General features: G+C 35.4%; 1 protein-coding gene across 3 annotated transcripts in view; it reads left to right on the top strand.

Moving 5' to 3' along the window:
- The window catches only part of COL12A1 (collagen type XII alpha 1 chain), a 142,062-nt gene extending 125,571 nt beyond the window's left edge, over nt 1–16,491 (top strand). For 2 of the 3 annotated variants that reach the window (XM_074237332.1, XM_074237333.1), the window contains 9 exons: nt 172–225; nt 3,765–3,818; nt 5,426–5,497; nt 10,743–10,778; nt 10,884–10,950; nt 11,083–11,271; nt 12,195–12,263; nt 13,832–14,002; nt 15,010–16,310. In XM_074237332.1, coding sequence (XP_074093433.1) covers nt 172–225; nt 3,765–3,818; nt 5,426–5,497; nt 10,743–10,778; nt 10,884–10,950; nt 11,083–11,271; nt 12,195–12,263; nt 13,832–14,002; nt 15,010–15,020 — 723 coding nt within the window. In that variant the 3' untranslated portion in view covers nt 15,021–16,310. Of the gene's footprint in view, nt 1–171; nt 226–3,764; nt 3,819–5,425; nt 5,498–10,742; nt 10,779–10,883; nt 10,951–11,082; nt 11,272–12,194; nt 12,264–13,831; nt 14,003–15,009 lie in introns of all 3 variants that reach the window. The other variant, XM_074237334.1, reaches the window with a different exon arrangement.
- Nucleotides 16,492–23,234: the final 6,743 nt, after the last annotated feature.

Below are 23,234 nucleotides of genomic sequence, written 5' to 3'. Positions count from 1 at the left end.
CCAGTACTATGCTGGATTCTGGTTTCTGATTTCTTACCACAGTACTGTCTCCCAACTCTTTCATAAAAATTTTACATATTTACAAGTATCAGTCTTCAATGAAAAATACAAGAATGCTTTCTATTGGAAAATTTTTTCTTGTTTCACTTCTATTGTTCATTGTTTTTGTAGGGATCACCAGGTTTACCTGGTCCACCAGGCCCCATGGGACCCCCAGGAGATAGAGTAAGTTTCTTTTTTATTATTCTACCACTCTAAAAGAAGACTGTCTATTAATTAAGATCTACCACAACTTAATTTGCTCAAGAAAGTAAATAATTGATTTATTTAGTAAATTAAAAGTCCAACACACCCAGTTATGCGTCTGTTGTTTGTGAGAATATAAGGGGGTCATTAGGATTTTTAGCTGTATTAGTAGTAGAAGAAGAAAGGGAGTCTAGGAAGGTTGCTTTCTCTTAAGAGTAAAATTAAATGCATTAAATTTTGTGTTAAATGCTGGGGATAAAAAGATAAAACAATGGAAACAGTCTCTGTTCTTAGTTTTATTGGGAAGAAACCTTTGTTGAATATAAGCATATCAAACAAAAGTAATTCATGAGAGAGGACAGTAGCAGTCATTAGGGGAAGGATTAGTAAAGGCTTTATGCAGAAGGCAGTATTTAAGTTGCAGCTTGAGGAAAGGAATTTTATGCAGTACAAGTGAGAAGAGAATATCTTCCAAGAATAGAGGATGGCCAATGCAAAGGTAAAGGAATAGGAGGTGGAATGTTGAATATTAGAAAAACTCGAATTTATCATTGAGTGTAGGTAGAAGAAAGCTGTACATACAACGTGGAAGCAAAACAATCCAGATCTATGAAGCATATCACTAAATGTGTCAAAATGTGTGCATAAATTCATTAAAACCAATCACTTCCTTGTTCTATTGGACATAATAGTTGGCTTCTTCCCAGTGGTAAATTATTAGGATAGATATTACAAAATGATCAAAATTATGTCCATGGTCCTAACTAGATGCCTCAACAACTTTAGTTTTTGGTAGCAAAGAAATAAAGAAAGGGCAATGAAAAACATGCCCTATGTATATGCTTTGAAGGAAAGCAACTATGATTTGTCTAGAGGCAAAATACATCAGAGAAAATATATTGAGTGCATGGCCTACAGAATCATAGATGTGGAATTACCTGGAAAAGATCTCAGAAGCTCTCTACTTCATCCTCCTCATTTTACAGATGAATAGACTGAGACTTAGAGGCTAAACAACTTGGCAAGGGTAACACAACTTAGTACATGTGAGAAATGGGGTTTGAACCTACCTCTTCCTGACTCCTAATAATTGAATATGGATAATTTTAAAAAATGTGTTGGGCAATTAGGGAATCTATAGCAAATTGGTTAGTTGAATGGGCTCTACAAATCAAAGGTGGAGCTCTAGATTTGACCTCTATGTCCACAGTATATGAAGATGACTGATGGCCAGGCTATATTCATTCTGTATGCACACAGACACAGACACAGACACAGACACAGACACAGACACAGACACACACACACACACACACACACACACACACACACACACACACACACACATCTTGGTAATGTTAATAGAAGCATCTTTAGAAATGAGAGATAGCCAGAGATACAATTAGCCAGAGATACAATTATCATATAAAAGACTATAGCCAATACAAACTGTAGTCCTTCCATGGGCATCAAAAGAATATCCTTTGCAACCACATCCACTTTTCAGGTGATGGAAAATGCTTCCACAAAGCAATTCACACAATAAACGGAAGAATATTAGGGGGGGGAAATGCATGGCAGTAATCTCAAAATATAATGTTCTGTCATGTTGTAACAGAGTAGCAAAATGAAAGATGCTAGGACCAGATATGTTTAAGCCATGTTACCAATTTTTTTCTTAGAGAGATCCCACCAAAAAACCCAATAACATTTTAATTCTATTCAACAATTTGAATTTGATGCAGTTTTCCATTTGTTTGGGATATGTGTGTATGTCTTTGTGTGAGTGTCTATGTCTGTGTATATGTGTGTGCATGCACAAGCTATAAGATAACTGTTTCTAGTGAAACTGATACTTTATATTTAAAATAATTTCCCCCAAAATGGATGATTCTTTGGGGATAATTTTAAACCTATTTTTTTAAAAAAGCAGTACATTAATTTTAAGTTGTAAAATCCACATATTAATAAGAAACATGGATCCTTGAGTTGATGGATCTCAGGGGAGTCAGATCACTGATAAATTATAAAGTTATTATTACAATTATCCCTTATTTTCTGTAGAAATTAAGAAGAAAATCAATATTCAAGACTAAAAAAAGTGACCTGACTCAGAAATTTTCAACCAGATTTCAGGGGACTGTAGCTGGGAGCAGTTGATAACTGTCCAGCAAATGACTCATTGAAGGCCAAGGTCATCTGGCAGCATAAAGAGAAAAAAGAAATCTGGGGCCACTCAAGAATAGAGGAGACTGCAGAGACATGACCTGGCTCTCATAGTTGATTCTTTATTTTCAAATCAACCCATTGAGATTATAAACCATGACATTAAGATTTAGATTAGGAGACATGGACCAATAAAAAAAATAACTCTTTATTATGGGGATTTCCTCTCTTGGTGGGTGGTGGTGGTGGGGGATTAAGACAATTCACTAGATTTTCCAGTCCTCTACTTTTGTGGATAAAAATTCACGAGTGAAGGAAACAGTCTTATTGATACATTGTCCTGTAGATAGAGCAAAAAAGGGAAAATATTTTTCTCACAAAATTGCTAGCTGTGGTGGTGATGATGTCTATCTTTCCCTTTTTTTTTTTATAATTCCTTGATGTTTATTCTTCTCTCTCCCCACTCCACCCCTGCAATTCCTCTGACCTCATTTCCCTTAAGTTGTGATTGTGGTTGTCCGTGGTTGTTGTAGGAGTTTTCACATCTTAATTCCTCTCCCTATGCAAGCTAGCCCACTTTTTCCTTAAAAGGTATTGAAATATTTCTTAAAACTTGGTTGATCCAGGACTAAGGGTTCAGACTATTGATGTCACTTCCTCATCACATGAGTACAAAAGAAGCCATGAGAAGCTGGGGGAGGAGAAACAAGAGAGGGTCTCTCTCAAGGAACCAATCATGTCTTTGCAAGTCTCCTCTATACTTGAGTGGCCCCAGATTTCTTTTGGCTGGTGGATCACAAGGGTTAATGAGTAATGCAAGCAAGGTGGCTTTGTTCAGCTGAATCCACTCCAGGTATAAGCTACATATCATTTTCCTCCTATGGTTATATTAATTGTTGATTGACCCACAAAACCTTCATTTTGCTCCCATATCAAACTAAAACTATCAAAGGACTGATCTCAGTTAGGCTCAGTCCATAACACTGGTCTATATCATATATGTTTGTGAAAAGGGGTATTCTTGGTTATGTCAGATCATTATAGAAGGGAAATGAATGAATTATCTTTAGGAAAAAAATAATCTCATTAGTTGCTGTAGTATGATTAGAACTCTTGAGGCATTTTTATTATTCAAAGCAAAATATTCCTGAATAAGGACAAAGAGATGATAAGATTTTCTTTTATAATATATGTAAATTACTTTGAAAGAAATGTCTGTTTTTATCATAATTAAAAGGAACATGCATAAAGCACCTATTTCTAAAATATATTGATGTCCATCATTCGTATCAGCTTCCCCTTCTTATTTTCATGATTACATTAACCTGTAATTATTTTAATTTCTTAAATAGGGCTTTACAGGAAAAGATGGTGCAATGGGACCCCGAGGTCCCCCTGGACCACCGGTAAGTAGGAAGATAGAGGGCCTAAAATGACTGTACAATATTTTAAGAACCTTACCTGGTGAAATCCATTTTTCCTATACAGTGTGGCAAAAACCAAAAACTTAGGAAACTTAAAAAAGTTAATTCTAGTTTTAAAAATTCCTGTGAAAATGATCTATTAAAATAACTTTAACTTTAGATTCAATACATGATTCATACTTTAAAAATATTCAAGGAAACTTATAACTTTCGAAAAAGGAGATACTTAGATTTTTTTGTGGTATAACATGTAAATCTTTAGATTTTAGATTTGGAATGGAAAAAAAGAAGCCAAACCTTTGATTAATGCCCTTTTTAGTGTACATAATTCCTATAAAATGAACTTGAACCTACTAGATATGTTCAATATTTTATTAGAACAATGACTTTAAAATGTCTTTATTTGATTTTATAAGTTATGGTCTTCTATGCAAATAGTATTTGTTTTGAGAAGATGTTTTACTTCCTACTTCCTACTAATATTTATGGCAATTCAGTTCAAATCAACTACAACTTCTTTAGAAATCCTATAATCTATTCTGGATAAGTCACAATTAAGGCAACCTGAACTGAGAAGAATCTTTCCCGAGAAAGAAAAATGGGTGTTAGTTCTAGGAAATATTAAAATGTTAAAAATTGTACTAAATGGATTTTAATGTATGGGATCATAGCATCATATATTTAGAATTGGAAGATCTAAGAGGCCATCTGACCAATTTTTTTGTGCTTTAATATCATCTAATGAAGATATTTAAAATGTATAGTGATCTTGCATTCTTCACAAACTCAAATTTACAAAATTGATGAAATAGGACATTTATTTGCTTTGTGTAATTCAAAACCTATAATTTAGAGAAATTGAAGCTGAAGTACCTCATGTGTTACATGACCACACCTACTGGTAACGAGCAATATTGAAACCCATTTGTGGTAGGCATAGTCAACCCAAATCAAAAGAAAAGGAAATTTCTGGTTGTTGTGAGTGTGAAGTCTGTGTAACATCAAGAATAGGAAAAATTCCCATAGTCTAGATGAGATTAAGAATGAATTATATGTCAGAAAAGCTTTGGAATTAGGAAAATGTAGCAAAAGAAAAAAAAAGTGCTACTAGTTAGGGATTGTCCCTAACTCCTAAATAGTTTAGGTCTGAAACTTTATCATAGTATTTAGTGCATTTTGAGGTTGACCCCCTTTTTAATCCTTTCCTCACTAAAAGTTTTCAACTGTGTGTGTATATTAGGAATTTCTTTTTTTAACTCAGAAGAACAGATACTTAAGAAAAATTGAAATCAGTGGGGAAAAAAATTCATTTTTATGGCCAAATTGGCTTAGAAAGTATCTATTCTACAAACCAAGGGAAAATATAAGTATCTAAACAATTTCATTTCAAAAATAGGACTATTCAGAACAGAAAGCATAAAGTCATTTTGTGCTTTTCCTATCATGTTAAAGTATTGCTTTATTGTTACTATTTACATAGTCATATGTGTGTACTTTTAAGCTTTTGAAGTGAGTCTTAATCTGTTAATTTACTTTACATGGGATTGTTATTTGTTCATCATAATATTCCATTTTTTCTTTTATTTTAGGGCAGCCCAGGGTCTCCAGGAGTCACAGGTCCAAGTGGAAAACCAGGAAAACCTGGAGACCACGGAAGACCAGTAAGATAATGACCCAAATAGCCAGAATCAATCCATTAAGAATTCAGATAATAAGCAGTATTGGCCAGGCCTTGAAATACTTATCCTATCTCTGCTTCAATGTACGAAACACATGTTTAAACCCACAGACTTAATTTGCAACAGTTTTATTTCTAAAGTGAGTGGTTACACATATTCTCAGATGGAAATTGTGGTCTTTGGTTTTCATTAAACAGAGAGTGGGATTTTTTTTTGTGTGTGAGTATGTCTGTGCCAAGACATATTTCTCCACTGTATAAACACCAAGAGCTAGGTCAGCAGAATGAGTCTTTTTATTTAAGATCATATGCTGCTGAAGACAGTTAGAAGACTCGATTGTGACAAAAGACACACCAATCTTTGTTTGCAAATTTTGAGTCTTTGACAATAGCATTTTAAAGTCATTTCAAGGGCTATATGTAGTCAGTGTATTTTACTATAAAGTTGGAATTTGTTTTCCCATTTCAGAAATACTTATTCTGAAAGACCACTGCTAGGAGTAACAAGAATTTACATACTTTCATCTATTAATTCACTTTTTTTGCAAGACAATGGGGTTAAGTGACTTGCCCAAGGTCACACAGCTAGGTAATTATTAAGTGTCTGAAGCCAGATTTAAACTCAGGTCCTCCTAACTCCAGGGCTGGTGCTCTATCTACTATGCCACCTAGCTACCCCTGTTAATTCGCTTTTATACAATACCATCCTATAGACAAAATGTTGAATTTTCCTAGCTCCCACCTAATTTCTCTTCCTTGGCTAGACATTTGTTTTGACTGATCAATTGGACATTTCCTCTATGCTTTAGAATAAGGATTTTTCACACTTAATCTTGAGGTTCACATGGGATCTTCTAATTTAGTAACATACATAAAGGCACTGATTCTTCTCAAAGACTGATCGATACCAACATCAAGTCTGCAAATATAGTCTGTACATAGTACACAGATTCATAGAACCAAGAGAATTACCATACTTATTATAAGAATCAGGGAATCTTATTACTCATTCTATCAAATTATCACTTGCTTAAACTAATTAATTGTTGTACCATCTTATTATATAAGTGTAGGCATTATTAAAACAAATATTAGTGTATAGAAGTCTGGCAATAGAGTCAGGCAAGTCTAAGTTTAATTCCTGCCCTGGACAAATACTAACTGTATGATCATAGTCAAATATTTAACAATTCCCCCAAACAATTTTCCAAGACTATAAATTACAGAAAAGTTTCTGACCCTAATTAATGGAGGGAGTTTCCCCACATTGATGAATGCACAGGTAAGGACCAAAAATTGTGTGGTATTTTACCAGTTTCAGAACAGGCATTGATGCTTTCCCCCCAGATTTTCTACTTACTATTCAAATTGGACACAAGTGCTTAGGCTTAAATTAACTTTAAGTGAGTTTCTAATCATGATGAGGTTATGTTTGATATTTTGCCACATTTATATAGGTATGCATAGTAATAATGAAAAGATTGCTGAGTAAGTCAGCAGACAGTGTATATACTTAAGATCATAGCAGGACATTAATCATCATAGTCAAAAGCCCATTTAGTCTTTCTACTTAATTCACAAATCTTGTTCACTAGAACTATGATCTAGAGAGAATAATTTTATGCAGTTCCAGTATGGGAACTAAAACATTAGGGGAAAGATTTATTGCTTATTTTAGATAATGGTGGTTTGTGAGCATAAACCTTTTTTTATTTTAATTTTAAGTTTTAAAATTTAAAATAAAGTTTAAAACTTAAAAAAGACCAAATCTTGGAGGTGGTCATAGATTCTTTACAGAAACATAGGTCAATAAGTGGAAGAGTTCTTAGAGACAATTTAGTCTAACTCTCTCACTTTAAAAATAAATAAATTCAGATGAAGCCCAAAGTCAAGGTGAGATTAAAACCCAGACCCTCTGACTCCAAATCCAGTATTTTTCTCTGCTATACCATGCCCTGTATAAGGTTTAATGATTTTATAAAAGTTTGGTGCTTTAGAGGTTGAAGGAAGGAGTGGGTTTTCCAGATCTTTGAAACAGAACCTCTCCTAGAAAGATCAAATATTATTGCTCATTTTTCCTTTCCTTTCCTTCCAACAGTCAAAGCAGGATAAGGAGAGAGACATAATTAGGATAGCAAGGCCAGAGGAGAGGGATTTGGAGGAGCTGATTCTTGATTCCTTTATCTCCCACTCCCCACCCCATCTCAGCATTTGTAATGGTCCTTGATATTCTCAGAGTGAGTCAAGGCCTAATTCAGTGCAGAATCATCAAAGGTTTCTAACTGTGCAAGATAATCAATTGTAGTAGATGTACAAGATAGAATTCAAGTACACTTATTTCATTTAGAAGATTGTTTACATGCCTTTTCTTGGGATCATTCCCAGGATTAGCTCTAGGTACCCATTTATATTGATGTTTACCAAGGAGGAAAAATTCTTGGTTTCCCACTTTGAGGTAATCAGAGTGACAAAGTGACTCAGAGACACAGTGTCAGCAATGGACCAGAGGTGTATGTGGGCATTGTCACAATGCCAGAGGTTCAGGAGTTTCTTTCCAAGAACAATTATATTCAATGTGGATTCATCATAGTGTGGTGGGCGGAAATAATTTCCCCTCTTCTGACTGACCAGAATACTCTCTCTTTCTGAAGGAAGACTGACATAATGACCTATGCCTCCATTAAAATAAGTTGAATGACTGGAGTAAGCTTCCTTGGCCCTAGGAACCCCAAGAAAAAAGGAACCACAGGGTTGCAAAGCCCAAGTAGGTCTTGTTACATTCAATCAGCAACGTTTTTCTGAACAATTCCATGCCTATTTTTGAGTAGCTCCCCCCCCCCCAGTTAAAGAGCTTGAACACCAGCTCTACATCATCCTCAGAAACAATTTTCTGGGAATGAATTTCTAGTAATAATTGTTGGTGACTGAAGATAAACTCTTCAAGAGCAGAGAGACTAGAGCTTCTTGGGATGTTATAATCCTCTTTCAGCTCTTAGATTGCCTCATTCAGGATTCAGTAGGAAAAATTAAATATAATTTGACATAAAATATATATATTTCCTTATCCTGCTCTTTGTCTTTATTCCTTGATTACTAAGCATTGAATTGTTTTTCTAGTAGTTCTGACAATTCTTGTTGAATGATTCACCTTCACTTATTAGGTTCTCTTTATGACTAAGGAATGCATGACAAATGGTTGGATTAGAGATGTAATCTTATCACTATGAAAAAGCATCAAGCAAACTAGGTCTTATAGGGGGGGTCAGGTCTATGACTTTTGCTCCTTGTTCTCCTAACTAGCTATAAGATCATATAATCATAGACTGAAAGCAGAAATGGACATGAGCAAACCTTGGGGTTAAATCCTACTGCTCACAAGTATTGGCATCTCCAGTGCCTTTGATAACTCTCTAAGGTTATCCACAGAGTTAGGTAAAGGGAGTTCCTCCATCTGAAGTTTACTATGCTGGTGAATATAATAGCTGACATTTATCAAATTCTTTAAGTTTTTCAAATCACTTTATAAATATGAGTTCATTTGATCCTCATCATAGAAAAGGACTTTAAGAGACAAGGGATAAAGTTATACTATGAGGTATAAAGAACCAGGAAAGGATTTGAATCCAGGTCCTCTACCCCTAAAGCTGGGTCTTTTCCCATTGTACTATAAAATATAGTATAAGAATATTCTTTTTTTTTGCAAGGCAATGGGGTTAAGTGACTTGCCCAAGGTCACACAGCTAGGTAATTATTAAATGTCTGAGGTTGGACTTGAAGTGAGGTCCTCCTGACTTCAGGGCTGGTGCTCTATTGACTGCACCACCTCTTAATTAAAATTTCTTTACATTGTTTATAGAGTCCCCAGCATGTTATATGAAGTGCTCATAGGAGTACAGTTTTTACTTCTGTTCATGAAATTCATGAAAACAGTTATATGGAAGAAAATTTGATATTTGGAAAAGTAAAACTATGTATCCTAATGTCAAAAGCCCAAAATATGAACCTTACTGCTAACATTTTTAGAAGCAATTTTAAAAGTTACAAAAGGATAATGTGATCTGGTTATATAAATCCTAGATTATTAGAGATCAGATTTAGTCTCTTCTATCCCATCAAAAATTTTTGACTCTGACATTTAGAATGATGTGAAATGAAATCATTATCATTGCTAACATATATATGATACTATATGATTTGAAAGGTACTTTACATATGTTAAAGTAGATAATATTCTTATCACCATTTTCAGAAGAGGAAACCAAAGTGTAGAGAGGGCAAATGAATTGTTCAGGAACACACAGATAGTAATGTTTGAGGCAGGTTTTGAACTGATTCTTCCTGACTCTAAAGTCCAACCTTATCCACTATGGGTTATTACAAGAGTTGGTTGGTATAGGGCAAAGCTCACTGGACTTGGAGTCAGAAGAGTTAGCTTTGAGTCTAGACTAAAGCTTTGTAACTGTTTGACTATGGTCAAGTTGGTTTTTCTTCTCTGATCCTGTTTTCTCATCTGTAAAATGGGATAATAAATCACTTGTACTACTTATCTTCTAGTAATATTAGGATAAAATAGACTTTCTAAGCCTTAAAGGATTATTTGAAAGGATAGCATGAAATCATAAATAAAGAAGAAACCAGCCTAGGAATCAGAAAACCTTGGGGTTAAATCCTACTACTCACAAGTATTGGCATCTCCAGTGCCTTTGACAACTCTCTATGGTTATCTGTGGAATTAGGTGGAGGGAGTTCCTCCATCTGAAGTTTACTATGCTGATGAAATGTAATAGCGTGCATTTATCTAATTCTTTAAGTTTTCCAAATCACTTAATAAATATGAGCTCATTTCATTCTTACAACAATCCTGTGAGGTTAGTGCAATTATCCTTATCTGGGAAGATGAGAAAATGAAGTCTGGGTGTGGCCTAAATGAAGATGGAAGGCAGGATTATGAACTCATTTTTCTGACTCCAGATCCTGTGCCAATTGATGGCAGCAGGTTTTATCTAAAGTAAAAGTATTGGGGAGGCTAGGTGGTGCAGTGGATAGCACTGACCCTGGAGTCAGGAGTACCTGAGTTTAAATTCGACCTCAGACACTTAATAATAACCTAGCTGTGTGGCCTTGGGAAAGCCACTTAACCCCATTTACTTAGGGGAAAAAACCCTAAAGTATTATATAAATGTGAATTATTATTCGAATGAAATAACAATAAACATTATCTGCTTTAGGGTCCATCTGGATTGAAAGGGGAGAAAGGTGATAGAGTAAGTATTATTTAAAGTTTTATTTACACTGAAGCAATATCTTAAACATTGGTGGTCTGAAAACATAAAAATATCAAGCTAATCATCTCACCTTTTTGATTAAAGGGAGATGTTGCTTCCCAGAATATGATGCGAGCAGTTGCAAGACAAGTCTGTGAACAACTGATCAATGGTAAATGAGTGTGTTCAGTGGTTTAGGAGGGCAGCTATGAAAAAGAAAAGTAATTTCCCTTGTCCTTCTTTCTTTAGAGGAACAAGCTCCCATGAATTTTTTTTTAATGGTAATACCTTCTTTTCACTAAAGGTCAGATGAGTAGGTTCAATCAAATGCTGAACCAAATTCCAAATGATTATCATTCGAACCGCAACCAGCCCGGACCCCCTGGCCCACCAGGCCCACCAGGAAGTGCAGGAGCAAGAGGTGAACCTGGACCTGGAGGAAGACCAGGCTTCCCAGGCACTCCAGGATTACAGGGACCACCTGGGGATCGAGGTGGGTGATAAAACGCATTTCAGCTGCTTAACCAGGGTAAAGGAAGAATTCACAAAGCATGTCTCTGAGTAATTTGGAAAGGATTAAATTACATATCATTCTTTAAAACAGTTTGTTCTGGAAGTCCTGGCAAAATTCTTTTTACTGATAATCTTGTGTCTTCAGTCAAAGCCTCAGGTCACACAGCTATATATCTTACTGTTTTCAGATTAGTTCAGTCTGAAAACAATTCTTGTTAATAGGGCAACTCTCTCTCTTGGTAAACTCATGTAAGAGCCATGACTTAATTGGCGTGTGACCATGAGTAGCTCAAGTGACCTCAGAGCATTGTTTTTAGCTTCAAGTACAAGTTCTTCAAGTTCAGGACCTGGTGTTGTCCTTGCATTTTTGTTCAAATTGAATTTAAGGGTAGATAAATATGATTTTTGAAAAAGGAAACATCTGATTTCAGATGTTTCAGAGTAATTACATGGATGTTGAGTAACTATTTTTTTGTTAAGATGATAGTTATCATTCTATGTAAAAATTAGATTTTTGAGTAACTGGTTATTTTGGCATTGCCTTGGTATATCACTATTCTTGAACTTTTTATGGGGGGGATGAGTGAGTAGTAAATTTTACTTTCATGAAATGAATACTTTGCATAAATTTCAATTCCTATTTTATATATTTGACATGTTTGTTTCATTCAAAATATTTTCCCTGACTTGTGGCCAGATTTGGTCCTTGGATGTGGGTCTGAGATTATATACAAATGGCCAAGAAAGAATTTGGCCCAAACGTTGAACTTCTGTGAAAAATTAGATTTTTTTTTCACAAGTAAAAAATTATTTGAACCAAATATCATCAGTTAAGATAGAAAATATCAATTTCTCTATTTCCCATTCTTCGATTTCATTTTCAATCTCTCTCTCATCTTTTAGGATTACCAGGAGAAAAGGGGGAAAGAGGTATTGGATCACAAGGACCCCGAGGTTTGCCTGGACCACCTGGTATGTTTGCTACTTCTCAACCATATGAAAGTAGCCATAGAAGTTCTCAGCTCATACTTTCTTAGAGTCATACAAGTCTTTGGCTTTGGGATTATATATATTTTATCATATTTTGTTTAAATAACTATTTATATGGCAAGTTTAAACTTTGTATTTTCATTTTGTATGTAGAGGTATGTTTATGTGCTGAAACTCAGGGAAAAGATCAATCATAAGGGAAGTTTAATATACTCTATGAAGTCAAATGAATAAAGGTTTATTAAGAATGTAATACGTTCAAGGCATTGTGCTAAATTACTACATATAATTTTAGCAATGTAGTAATGATACTCAGTAATGTAGAGGATTGACTTTTCCACTTTTAGGTAAATCATATTGATTTTGTTTGGCATCATGACTAGAATTATGTTCGTAAGATTCATTAATATAGAGCCAGAATGGACTTTGGAAATATTCTGGTCCAATCCCCTTATTTTATAGATAAGGAAACTGAGGTCAAGAGATATTAAGTGATTTGTTGGGATTCGAATTCACATCCTCTGTCTCTGTAGCAGTAGGTGGCAACATAGTGCCCAGCCTGGAATCTGGAACTCATTTTCCTGAATTGAAATACAGTCTTATTGGCTGTATGACTCTGTGCAAGTCACTTAACCTTATTTACCTCATTTTTCTATCTATAACATGAGCTGGAGAAGAATATTTCTTTGCCATGAAAACCCCAAATGAGATCACAAAGAGTTGGACATGACTGAAACCACTGAACAAACCTCTGTCTCCAGACTTCGTGCTCATTGCACAGCACAATCTGGCTTTTCTAGAAAAGATGTTCCCTCTCAAATGCTTTTGCTGCCTGCCACATTATTTCATTCACTGATTCTTCATCACCATCTTATCTGGAATGATTTACTTGTTCCAATGTTCCTGCCTTCAACTGACTGAGTTAAATATGGTTTTTAAATTATAATATCCATGAGAAGCTTGAAACAAATTGGAGTCTCATTTGGTTAGAGCTTTACGTTCCTGTTCACCGTAGTATAATGTGGGCCAAAAACAATATTACCTCATCCATCCTGGAGCTGTTGAAAAGGAGAATTATGTACTTCTGAGTAGTTTTAATTACAATCCAATGTGGTTGTCTGATAGGGTTGTTTCCCTTGAGATACTCATATCAAAAAGAGAAAAGGAACAAACTAGAACATTCATTGATGTCTGTAGTTTGACCCTAATCTGATCACATCAATTTTCTGTGAATAGAGCTCTTAAAATGACCATGTTCTGGGAAGCAACGGTTCATGAGTCACTGGCAAGGAGGTCCCATCACATTTTTGGTTCACTCTGGTGGTTTCATATGGAAATTTTTTTTTACCATATACTAGCGTATTGTCTAGACAGTAAAAGCGCCAGCTCTATTATCATTAGGTTACTTCAGTTGAGAGAGAGAGAGAGAGAGAGAGAGAGAGAGAGAGAGAGAGAGAGAGAGAGAGAGAGAATATATATGTGTATACACACACACACACACACACACACACATATATACATATATATTATTCATGTAAATCTCAAACTAGGTCCACAAGGAGAATCCAGAATGGGTCCACCAGGATCTACCGGCTCAAGAGGTCCTCCTGGTCCCCCTGGTCGTCCTGGAAATTCAGGTATCCGGGGTCCAACTGGTCCACCTGGATACTGTGATTCATCTCAGTGTGCCAGCATCCCTTACAATGGTCAAGGATACCCAGGTATGTGCTTTCTGTTTTAGGAGGCTGCAGTCACTTTGATGAGGTAGCCTTTAGAAAACATACTAGGATGGCAGGATAACTTGATTTGAGGATAACTTGAAGACTGATTCTATTAGCCATGTAACTTGATTCCTAGAGGAGTAGGAATTTATTTTACTATGAGGATTTAAAGGACAATTTTCTTCTCACTATATCCCTAATCCCTCATCCCCTGATCACCAGTGACACTGTAGTCTTTCCCAGTAGAAGGGTGAAAACATCAATTATGATTTTTCTTTTCATTTTTCTTCTTTTTCTATTGGTAGGAGAAGGGAACATACTTGTTATCTTTAATATAGAGTGTCAGGATTATTTATACAAAATTAGTACGTGGATTCAGAATTGTCAGTAAAATTCTTATAACATGATGCAGACAACTGAAAACAATTCACTATCCCACACTATCTATGAGGGAAAGTCAATTATATTAAATATCCTGAAGCTATTATTTTTACAAAGTGACATGTGGTAATGAGAGGTTGGAGGACTACTTTTGATTTCTGACTGCTAGTAATCAATCCTGTTTTGGACAGAAAAAAATTGACTCAAAAGACATTGAAGGTTAAGTGTGGTTTTGTGAACTTTTTCATTTGTTTGCCCTGAAAGCATCTCACAAGTAGTAAAAGTGATACAGCTGTTGGATATTGTTTGCCACTACCAAATAGTGCATGACTAGATGAATATCTATATATCTATGTAATTTGTATGCGTATCAAACTCCAAAGAGAGATGGATCTTGAAAAATATATTTTATACAGTCCAATGGTCCATTTTAATTTGATATGAATGAAAGAAATTAATATTCTTTATGCATCATTACTATCACCAAAGAACAATTTTGTAAAAATTAGATAGATATATGGATATACCTTAACCATTGTATATTTAGATGAATGAAAGTAGATATGTCAATTTTTTTTTGCACAGCAATTCAACTTTTAAAAACTATCATCTTTGACCTGTTTCAGGTTCCGGCTAACAAATTTTCTAAGTCGCCAGTGCTGCTTACAGTTTGAATACATGAAAATCCTGTTTCTGAGATGTTTGCGCACGTGCTTATTAGGAAATGAGTCTGTATGGAAATGTCATCACAGATATGGTTAATGAACCGCGTTGGCATCATAAAAAGGGGAGACTCTATATACTAACTCTTGAATGAGAAAAAAGGACAGTGGTGTCCACTTATTACTGTTGCATTTCAATCATAATGTAGAAAAACAACTGCAGATGGTAGTTCAGACAAACACAACCAGTTGAAGCCTCCTTTCTGAAGGAGGCACATAAAACTACTAACCAATGGAAGTAATGCCATTTCAAGGAAAAAAATATTTAACCTGGTCAAAGAGAAATGTCTTCTGTAAATAATAAACTAATTGTGGCTTGTAAATGATTTGTATGGGATCCTGTCACTAAAAACACTTACCATTTCTATAAAAAAGCTTCTGCACCAAAGCCTGCTGCTTGCTGTCTGCCAGAATAACACTGTAGGAAAATTTAGTTTCTTGCTTGTTAGCAACGTATCTGAGTCAGGGCATGTGCCTTCTTTTGTATATGTAATCTTATTTGGGTCCTGTAATTGCCATCTTCCGTACCAAAGTTGTTGTTGTTTTTTTTTAATAACTACTTCTTTTCTGTTTGCTGTAGTCATTGGTGTTCCTTGACCACCAGCTGTAACTCAGTCTGATATGAGGAACAGCACCTGAAAATGATGTGTACTGTATATTAATCCCTGGTGATAGCTAACTTGTACAGTTGTTTTTGACCTCAAGAGTTCAGTGTTTAGATGCCAATCAAACTTCTCCTAACATGAACAAGTTATTCTTTGAACCGATGGTTTCGAATACCATGAATATCTATATTGGTACCTACTGAAATACCTATCTAGGTACTATTACGTTTACAGTGCATTGGGCCGCAGGGCCATGACCCTCTCCAGGTGTTTTGTGCAATGATTGTATTATAATCTGCTGGATCATAAAAATGACATCAACAAAAGGGTTTCTTGTTAAAGCCTTTTCATTATTTTTTATCAACCCAAATTTTATGTGAAAATGAAAGTAATAAAAAACTGTTAATTTATATATTTATGGTTTTGAAATTAAGACTGGATTAACATGGCATAGGGAGGCTATAGACCTGTTGCTATGCATGTGACTTCCAAATCGTGACTTAACTATAATGTTGAATCGGACAACTATTTTCAACCAGAGCCTTATGTGCCTGAAAGTGGACCCTATCTCCCTGAACGTGAGCCCTTCATAGTACCAATGGAGCCAGAAACGACAGCAGATGAGTATGAGGACTATGGAGCTGATATGCCACCAGAAGGACACCTTCCCCAGATGCGACAGAAAAGATCATTATCAGGGAAACCAAGGAAAATAAGACCATAAAATACATCTTTCTTTTCTTGTTGTAGGGGGGAATGTGGGGTAGGGACGGGTGGGGTGGGGTGGTGGTAGTTTCATTTGGGTCGTGATTCCATTTGCAGGGCTGACAGAATGTGCCCCTTTTCTGTGATATTTCCTCTTCAGCATTTCCAGATGATGAAACACACCCCCTGACTGTTCAGTACCATGCTTCAGCAGATTGCGTCATAGGCAGGGTGGGATCTATAGAAATAGGTTTACTTTTGAAATGCTTGTAAAATACTCTGCTTGCAGGTATTAGTTTGAATTTGATGTTCAGCTAACCTAGTGCAGCATTGAAAATGAAAAAAAAATGTCTCCAAGCTTGTAGCTGCTGAGTAGTTTGGGAGCACAATCTTGATTTTAGTAGTAGTCCTTTTACAAGGACCTTTCCCCTTTCAAATGCTTATCTACAATTTAGTCATTTCAAAATTCATATTACTGCCCTAATAAAAGAACCAAACCAACAAAAAGCCACTCCATTGCCATTATTTATCTTTTTTTTTCTCTCTTTAGTTATATTTTAGGGCATATACTGCTCTCATACATCTTCTTTACCAACCACAAACCTTAAGCAATGTAGCTGAAACCATTGTATCAACTGGGTGCAGTTTTATAATGCCTTAAATCTCCTTGATTTAGACACATTAACATTTATGCCAAATTGCAGACAATCCTGCAGAGACAGAATTGCATGTTTGTGTTGTATATTTAGTATGAATTTTTTTCAGAATATAATGTTTCCTAGTTATCAAAAGCAGTTGGAAAATGTTTGCAAGACTATGGAAATAGAATTGCTGCTTTTATATTTTAACTGCAAATTGTGAATTTCACTGCCTTATATTATTTATTTCTGAAACAAAAGAGGCATTTTTCAATAAAACTACTGAAAATTTAACATGGACTGTTGATTCTTGGATGTGAGCTTCTTGACTCTTCATAATGTTACTGCCACAAACAGATTAGTGTCCTTGGAAATGGTTACAGATTCCTTTTATTCCTCTTAGATTTTTAAATTATGTTAAATATTTTAGGGTTTTTTTTGCTAAAGCTCAGCCAAAGAAACTGAGACTATGCAAACCAAACTAAACAAAATGAAGCAAATAAACAAACAAAAAAAAAAACCACCCAATGAGTCCAAAGTCTTTATTAGGAATGTAAACGTAGTGTAGATTGGTTGAGAAAATAGCTAGGTAACCTAGGTTATTCCTAAACAACTAGATATTTTTAAACAACTCTAATTACTTACGTAATTATTCTTCTATGCTATGCAGTAAATAAAACATTTTATATGCTTGGTACAGATTTTAGACTTGGTGACAGCACCTGCCCTCTGAACTTGGATGTCAATTTGACTGGACTTTTGACTGTCCTAATTCCTTTGCTTCCTCAGAGTTCCAGTTGACTTTAGGTTGATTTCTGATTATCAGGGCACCCTGATGTTGATCTTCCTTTATCAGGAAGAGTGAAAGAGATGGTCAGATTTTTCTTAGGTTGACCCAGAAAGATCCCAGGTGCAAAAAAAAATTATTTTTAATTTTCAGTTATTGGTTAATTATTCAACTTTATATCATCAATGGACCGATTCTCTAACTTGATGTGCTATAGTCAGTCATGGACTATGGCAAAGGGGATAGTGGCATGAATAATCCAAATCAATGGTTAACTAAAAATGAATGTAAATCTAGTTTTGAGATGTAGTTTGCCAGTGAAAGAATTGTTTTGTTGTTCTAAAAGAGGGCTCCAATGTGCTTCCTTATTTTAGGATTTTGTTTCCCTCAGTGCCAATTATGATGTAGGCCTCAGCATCTTGCTACCTCACTATATAATTGCATATATACATATATGATCCTCACATACCTCATGAGGTACCTATTATTATCTCCATTTTATAGATGAGAAAATTAAAACTTGGGGGAGTTTAGTGATGAATATCCTATGGTCACACAGCTAGTAAATGTCTATGATGAGATTTGAGTCTAGGTCTTCCTGGTCCTTAGTCTCCTGCTTTATTCATTAAACCATATTTGTTGCTGAGTCATTTTCAGTTGTATATAACTCTTTGTGACCCTTGGCAAAGATACTGGAGTGGTTTGCTACATCCTTCTTTACAGATGAGGAAACTGAAGCAAACAATTTTAAGTGATTTGTCCAAGGTCACAAGTTTGTGTGTCTGAGATCAGATTTGAACTGAGGAAGATAAGTCTTCCTGACTTGAGGTCGGGCACTCTATCCATTTGTCTCTTAGCTATCATTATGCTATGATGGCTAATGAAAATGGAAAGAAACCTTATATGTCTAGGAGATACCCTGAAAGAAACTTTATAATTATTATTTTTAGCATTAAACAAACTTCTTGGTCAGAGTCCTTTAAGAGCTAACATCTGGCAGAATGGGTTGGACCATGACTATCCATAAACTTCTTTGCAAGACTAATGCTTTGATTAGAGAGGTGATTATGGAAATTGTTGCCTGCCATCAGAGTGAAACTTTCCTAATGACTGTAACAAAAGCATTCTCAACTATAATAAAATATATCAACAGGTAAACAACTACCATCAGAATGGTACCTACAGTTATAAAGCAAACCAGATGTGGGATAGTTTTTAAGAGTTAGTTTTTTGATTTATGTACATGTGCACATACCTCCAGAGGCAGCCTGGGGTAGTGCATCCAGATTTCAAGTCCCATTTCTGAAATATACTGACTGTATGACCCAATATAAGTCAATCACCCTCTTATTATCTCAGACAACTCTCTGAGACTATTAAGTTTCATAGCAGATACAGATATTCATTAAGAGAGGAAGTTTGTTCACTGGAAGTTTCCTACACCAATGAAATCACTGACTTAGATCACATTATTCATACCTCTATCTTTGTCTCTATCTCGTTTTTGTCTGTCTGTCTGTTTGTCTCTCTCCCTCACTGTTTGTCTCTCTATCTATCTTTGTCTTTGATTCTCTTTTTGTTTCTGTCTTCATATAGTGTGTATACACATATTCCCTTTATTGTTACTCCCCTTGGAAAGTTCTTCACATTCCTAAAACAAACAGGTACAAAGTGACTCCATGTACAAAGTGGGACCTTTGAATTCCAACTACAAAGGCAATTTGTCATTAATGCTTTCATGTTCCTTTCTCCCTTAAAATTATTTTTATTAAGATCTTTTTGACTCCTTCCAGTCTCTCTGGCCATTTTTCTTTTTTCTATTATCAACATTTCTCAGATCTCTCCCACTTTGCAAAAAAAAAGTAGAAACATGTCATTGAAAGTAAAACAATTTTAAGATAGATATTAGAAATACTTCCTTCTTCAAACTATAATTAATTTAATATTTGTCCTCCATTTTTGAAGAAGACCACAACATCAGGAAGGTGATGCCATTTCAAGCACATGAGTGAGGGGATGCTGTACTTAGTCACCAGCCTCACTTTCTCTTCCAAAACCATCTGGGTACAGTGGCCAGATATGACTCAGAATGACTGGAGATGGTTATGGATGTGAAGCAAACAGGGTTAAGTGACTCGCCCAAGGTCACACAGCTAGTAAGAGTCAAGTGTCTGAGGCTGGATTCGAATTCCGATCTTCCTGACTCTAAGGCCAGTGTTCTATCCACTACCCCACCAAGCTACAAACTATAAGACTTAGTGTAAATAATGAGGCTCTAGGGTATTAACTCTATTTATTTGCGATTATTTCAACGTAATCTTTCTTGGAAATTGGGGGGAAGAAAAAGATAACCTTTTTTTGATCTCTTCCAGTCCTAAAAGTCAATGAACTAGGTTTGGACATTTATGAAACTATGTTTTGCTGTTGACTAAATCTTGAATTACATTGTGGTGACCTTAATTCTGTGCACAAGATTTAAGTTTTTGCACAAATTTTATTCTTGATTTTTGTCCTGTATGACTGCTTTAAAAAATGTTATAAAAATGAAATCTTGCAATAATAATATTAATAACTGCTATCTATATGTTATTTTAAGATTTAAGCACACACATATATATGTATATGTTTGATCCATCCATTAGTTCTGCAAAATGGGAGTTGTAATTCCAGATTAGTGATTAAGTGATTTGAACCACTGAGATGAGACTCTAAATCCATCAATTAATCAACAAACCCACTTTATTTCAGGTACTATGCTAGACACTGGGAATACAAAGACAAAATTGAGATCTACCTCCACTCTTGACTCTTCATAATATTACTGCCACAAATAGATCAGAGTCCTTGGAAATGGTTATAGATTCCTTTTATTCCTCTTAGATTTTTAAATTATGTTAAATATTTTAGGGGTTTTTTTTGGCTAAAGCTCAGCCAAAGAAACTGAGACTATGCAAACCAAACTAATCAAAATGAAGCAAATAAACTTTGCACTCTATTGGGAGGAACAATTGCATTTATCATGCACTTGTTATGATATGAAATATATAAAGTAAATAGAAAGTAATTCTAGTGAGTGGTTATGTATTAACCATTAGGATAGAGGATTAAGAAAAGTAGGATTATGGCACTTGAGTCTAAACTTTGAAGGAAAGGAAAAATTCTAAGAGGGAATGAAGGAAGTAATTTTAGGCATGGGGGGGGATCTGGACAAGGGCACAGGAATGAGAGATGGAATATTCTGTGTGATGAACAGCAAGGCATTCAATTTGGCTGGACCAAAGAGTTCATGAAGCAAAGCAATGTCTAATGAACCTGGAAAGAGAGCTCAATTCTAGTGCTTTCTACACTATAATGATAGAAAAGAAAGGTAGCAACTATATTCACATAATAACTGTTACAGTTGTCTGACATTGTGTTACATTCCTTCTTGTTATATTTTCAGTTTAGGTGACTAGTTTATTTGTCTTCTCTCCCCCCCCCCCATTTTCCTAATGTGCTGCTAATTATGTTATTAAAATCTTTCAGTAATTGATGAAGTGAGGACCTGAAAATGCTTAACCTGCTTCTGTATTCTAGTTGAGAGCATGGACTCATTCCCCAATCCCAGGAGGACAGTGGGATGAGTACTGACTTTGGAATTAGAAGTCCTGGGTCCAAGTTCTGCCTTGAACCCTCCTTGTGTGACTTTGGTCAAGTCTCTTAACCTCCCTATGTCTCAGTTTTTTTTTTCTGTAAAATAACTGAACTTGGGGACCTTTAAGGTCCTTCTTAGATCTAGCCAATATGATCCTACTAAAAGGAAAAGATGAAGGCGCTGACTTTTTCTCTTACAAAGTTTAGCCATGAATTGAGTCTCTGCTTTGCATAAGAGATATCTGTGGTTGGGTAATGCAAGAGTGCTACCAATGGGATCCCACCTATATCCAAAGAGAAGAGACTGGAACTTAGAATTTGGGCATTATGTTAGAAGAAAGAGTAATCACAGATTTTTCCATCTTGTGAATTATCAGTTATGTTCAAGTACTTTTTTCCCCCTCAAGCTCCATTTAAAAAAAAGTTACATCCTCAGAGTACTTACTGAAAGTTCTCTCCTTAGTGAGAGTGTCAGATACTCCAAGAAGGCAGTGTCCATTTCCTCCACATGTTTTATACTAAGCTCAAGCTCTACTTTCAAAATATAGTCTTATCTGTCCCCTTCCCCAGTTGCTAGTGTCCTCCCAAGCAACTCCTTTGTATTTATTTTATGCTTATTCTACATTTTTTACATGTTGTGTCCCTTAATAGCTTCATTTTTATCTTAAAAGGCAAAAAATTAAAATTAAATTAAAATCCCTGATATCTAGTATTGTTTCTAAGAGACACAGAGTAATAACAATGATGAGTAGTACTTAAATAGTGCTTTAGAGTTTACAGAAAATTTCACAAATTTGTCACATTTTATACTCATAACTACCTTGGTGCTATTATTACTCCCATTTTACAGATGAGGAAAGCAAGACAGAGAGAGGTTAAATGATTTCCCCAGGATCATACACCTAGAGCTAGTAAATATCTGAGACTGAATTTGAACTTGTGTCTCAGCTGACTCTAGGTTCAATTCTTTCTCCAGTGGGCTGGCTACCCAGCTTCCTGAAAACTTAAGAAATGTTTATTGATTGATTTGGTAGTTTCTATTTTGTGGTGAATATTTAATGAAAATAAAAATAGTCAGGATAAGGATAGGATCTGGATCTATGATTTTAGCAGGGTAAAAAAACTCCCCTAGTATAGAAGCAAACTCCTTTAACACAAGATTGCACCTTTTCTTCCATATATTGTCTTAGAGGGTTGTCTAGAAGAACCCTTAGAAGTTGTGATTGTACTAGGGTCACATAATTATTTGCCAGAAGCATATTTAAGAGTTTCAAAGTACTTTCAGTCAGTCAGTAAACATACTAATTAGTTACTATGTGTCTGTCACTGTGCTAGTGCCAGGGATACAAATAAGGAAAAGATAGTCCTTGTCTTTAAAAAATGGAAAATGTCAACAAAAGTTGAAAAGTGGGGGAGGGGGAGTGAAAGAATAAAAGATACTGGCACCTAGGCATGACAGAGATGTCCAAAGGATTATAGCCAAGTGGGAAATGAAAGTTGGTTGACCTGTGTGCCGGATAATGACCATGGGAAGCAAGAGTTTGGAGTTTGAGTCAGAGAGCAGGAAAGGGTCTTTTTATTTTTCTGATGAGAAAAAGGACATGGCCCCCTTCGCAAAGCAGCATCAATCAGGGAGTGTCAAAGCTAGAAACTCACAGACATCTAATCCTATCTCTAAATTCTTTCTAATCCCATTATTGACTGGTAAAACAAGCTCACAATCTTTTTAGTAATACTACCCAATCAGCACAAAGCAAATTC

Source organism: Macrotis lagotis, chromosome 5 (genome assembly GCF_037893015.1).
Source record: "Macrotis lagotis isolate mMagLag1 chromosome 5, bilby.v1.9.chrom.fasta, whole genome shotgun sequence".
In the NCBI taxonomy this organism is placed as follows: Eukaryota; Metazoa; Chordata; class Mammalia; order Peramelemorphia; family Peramelidae; genus Macrotis; species Macrotis lagotis.
Note: the sequence above shows the minus strand (reverse complement) of the source record. Positions and strands in the feature narration are given on the sequence as shown.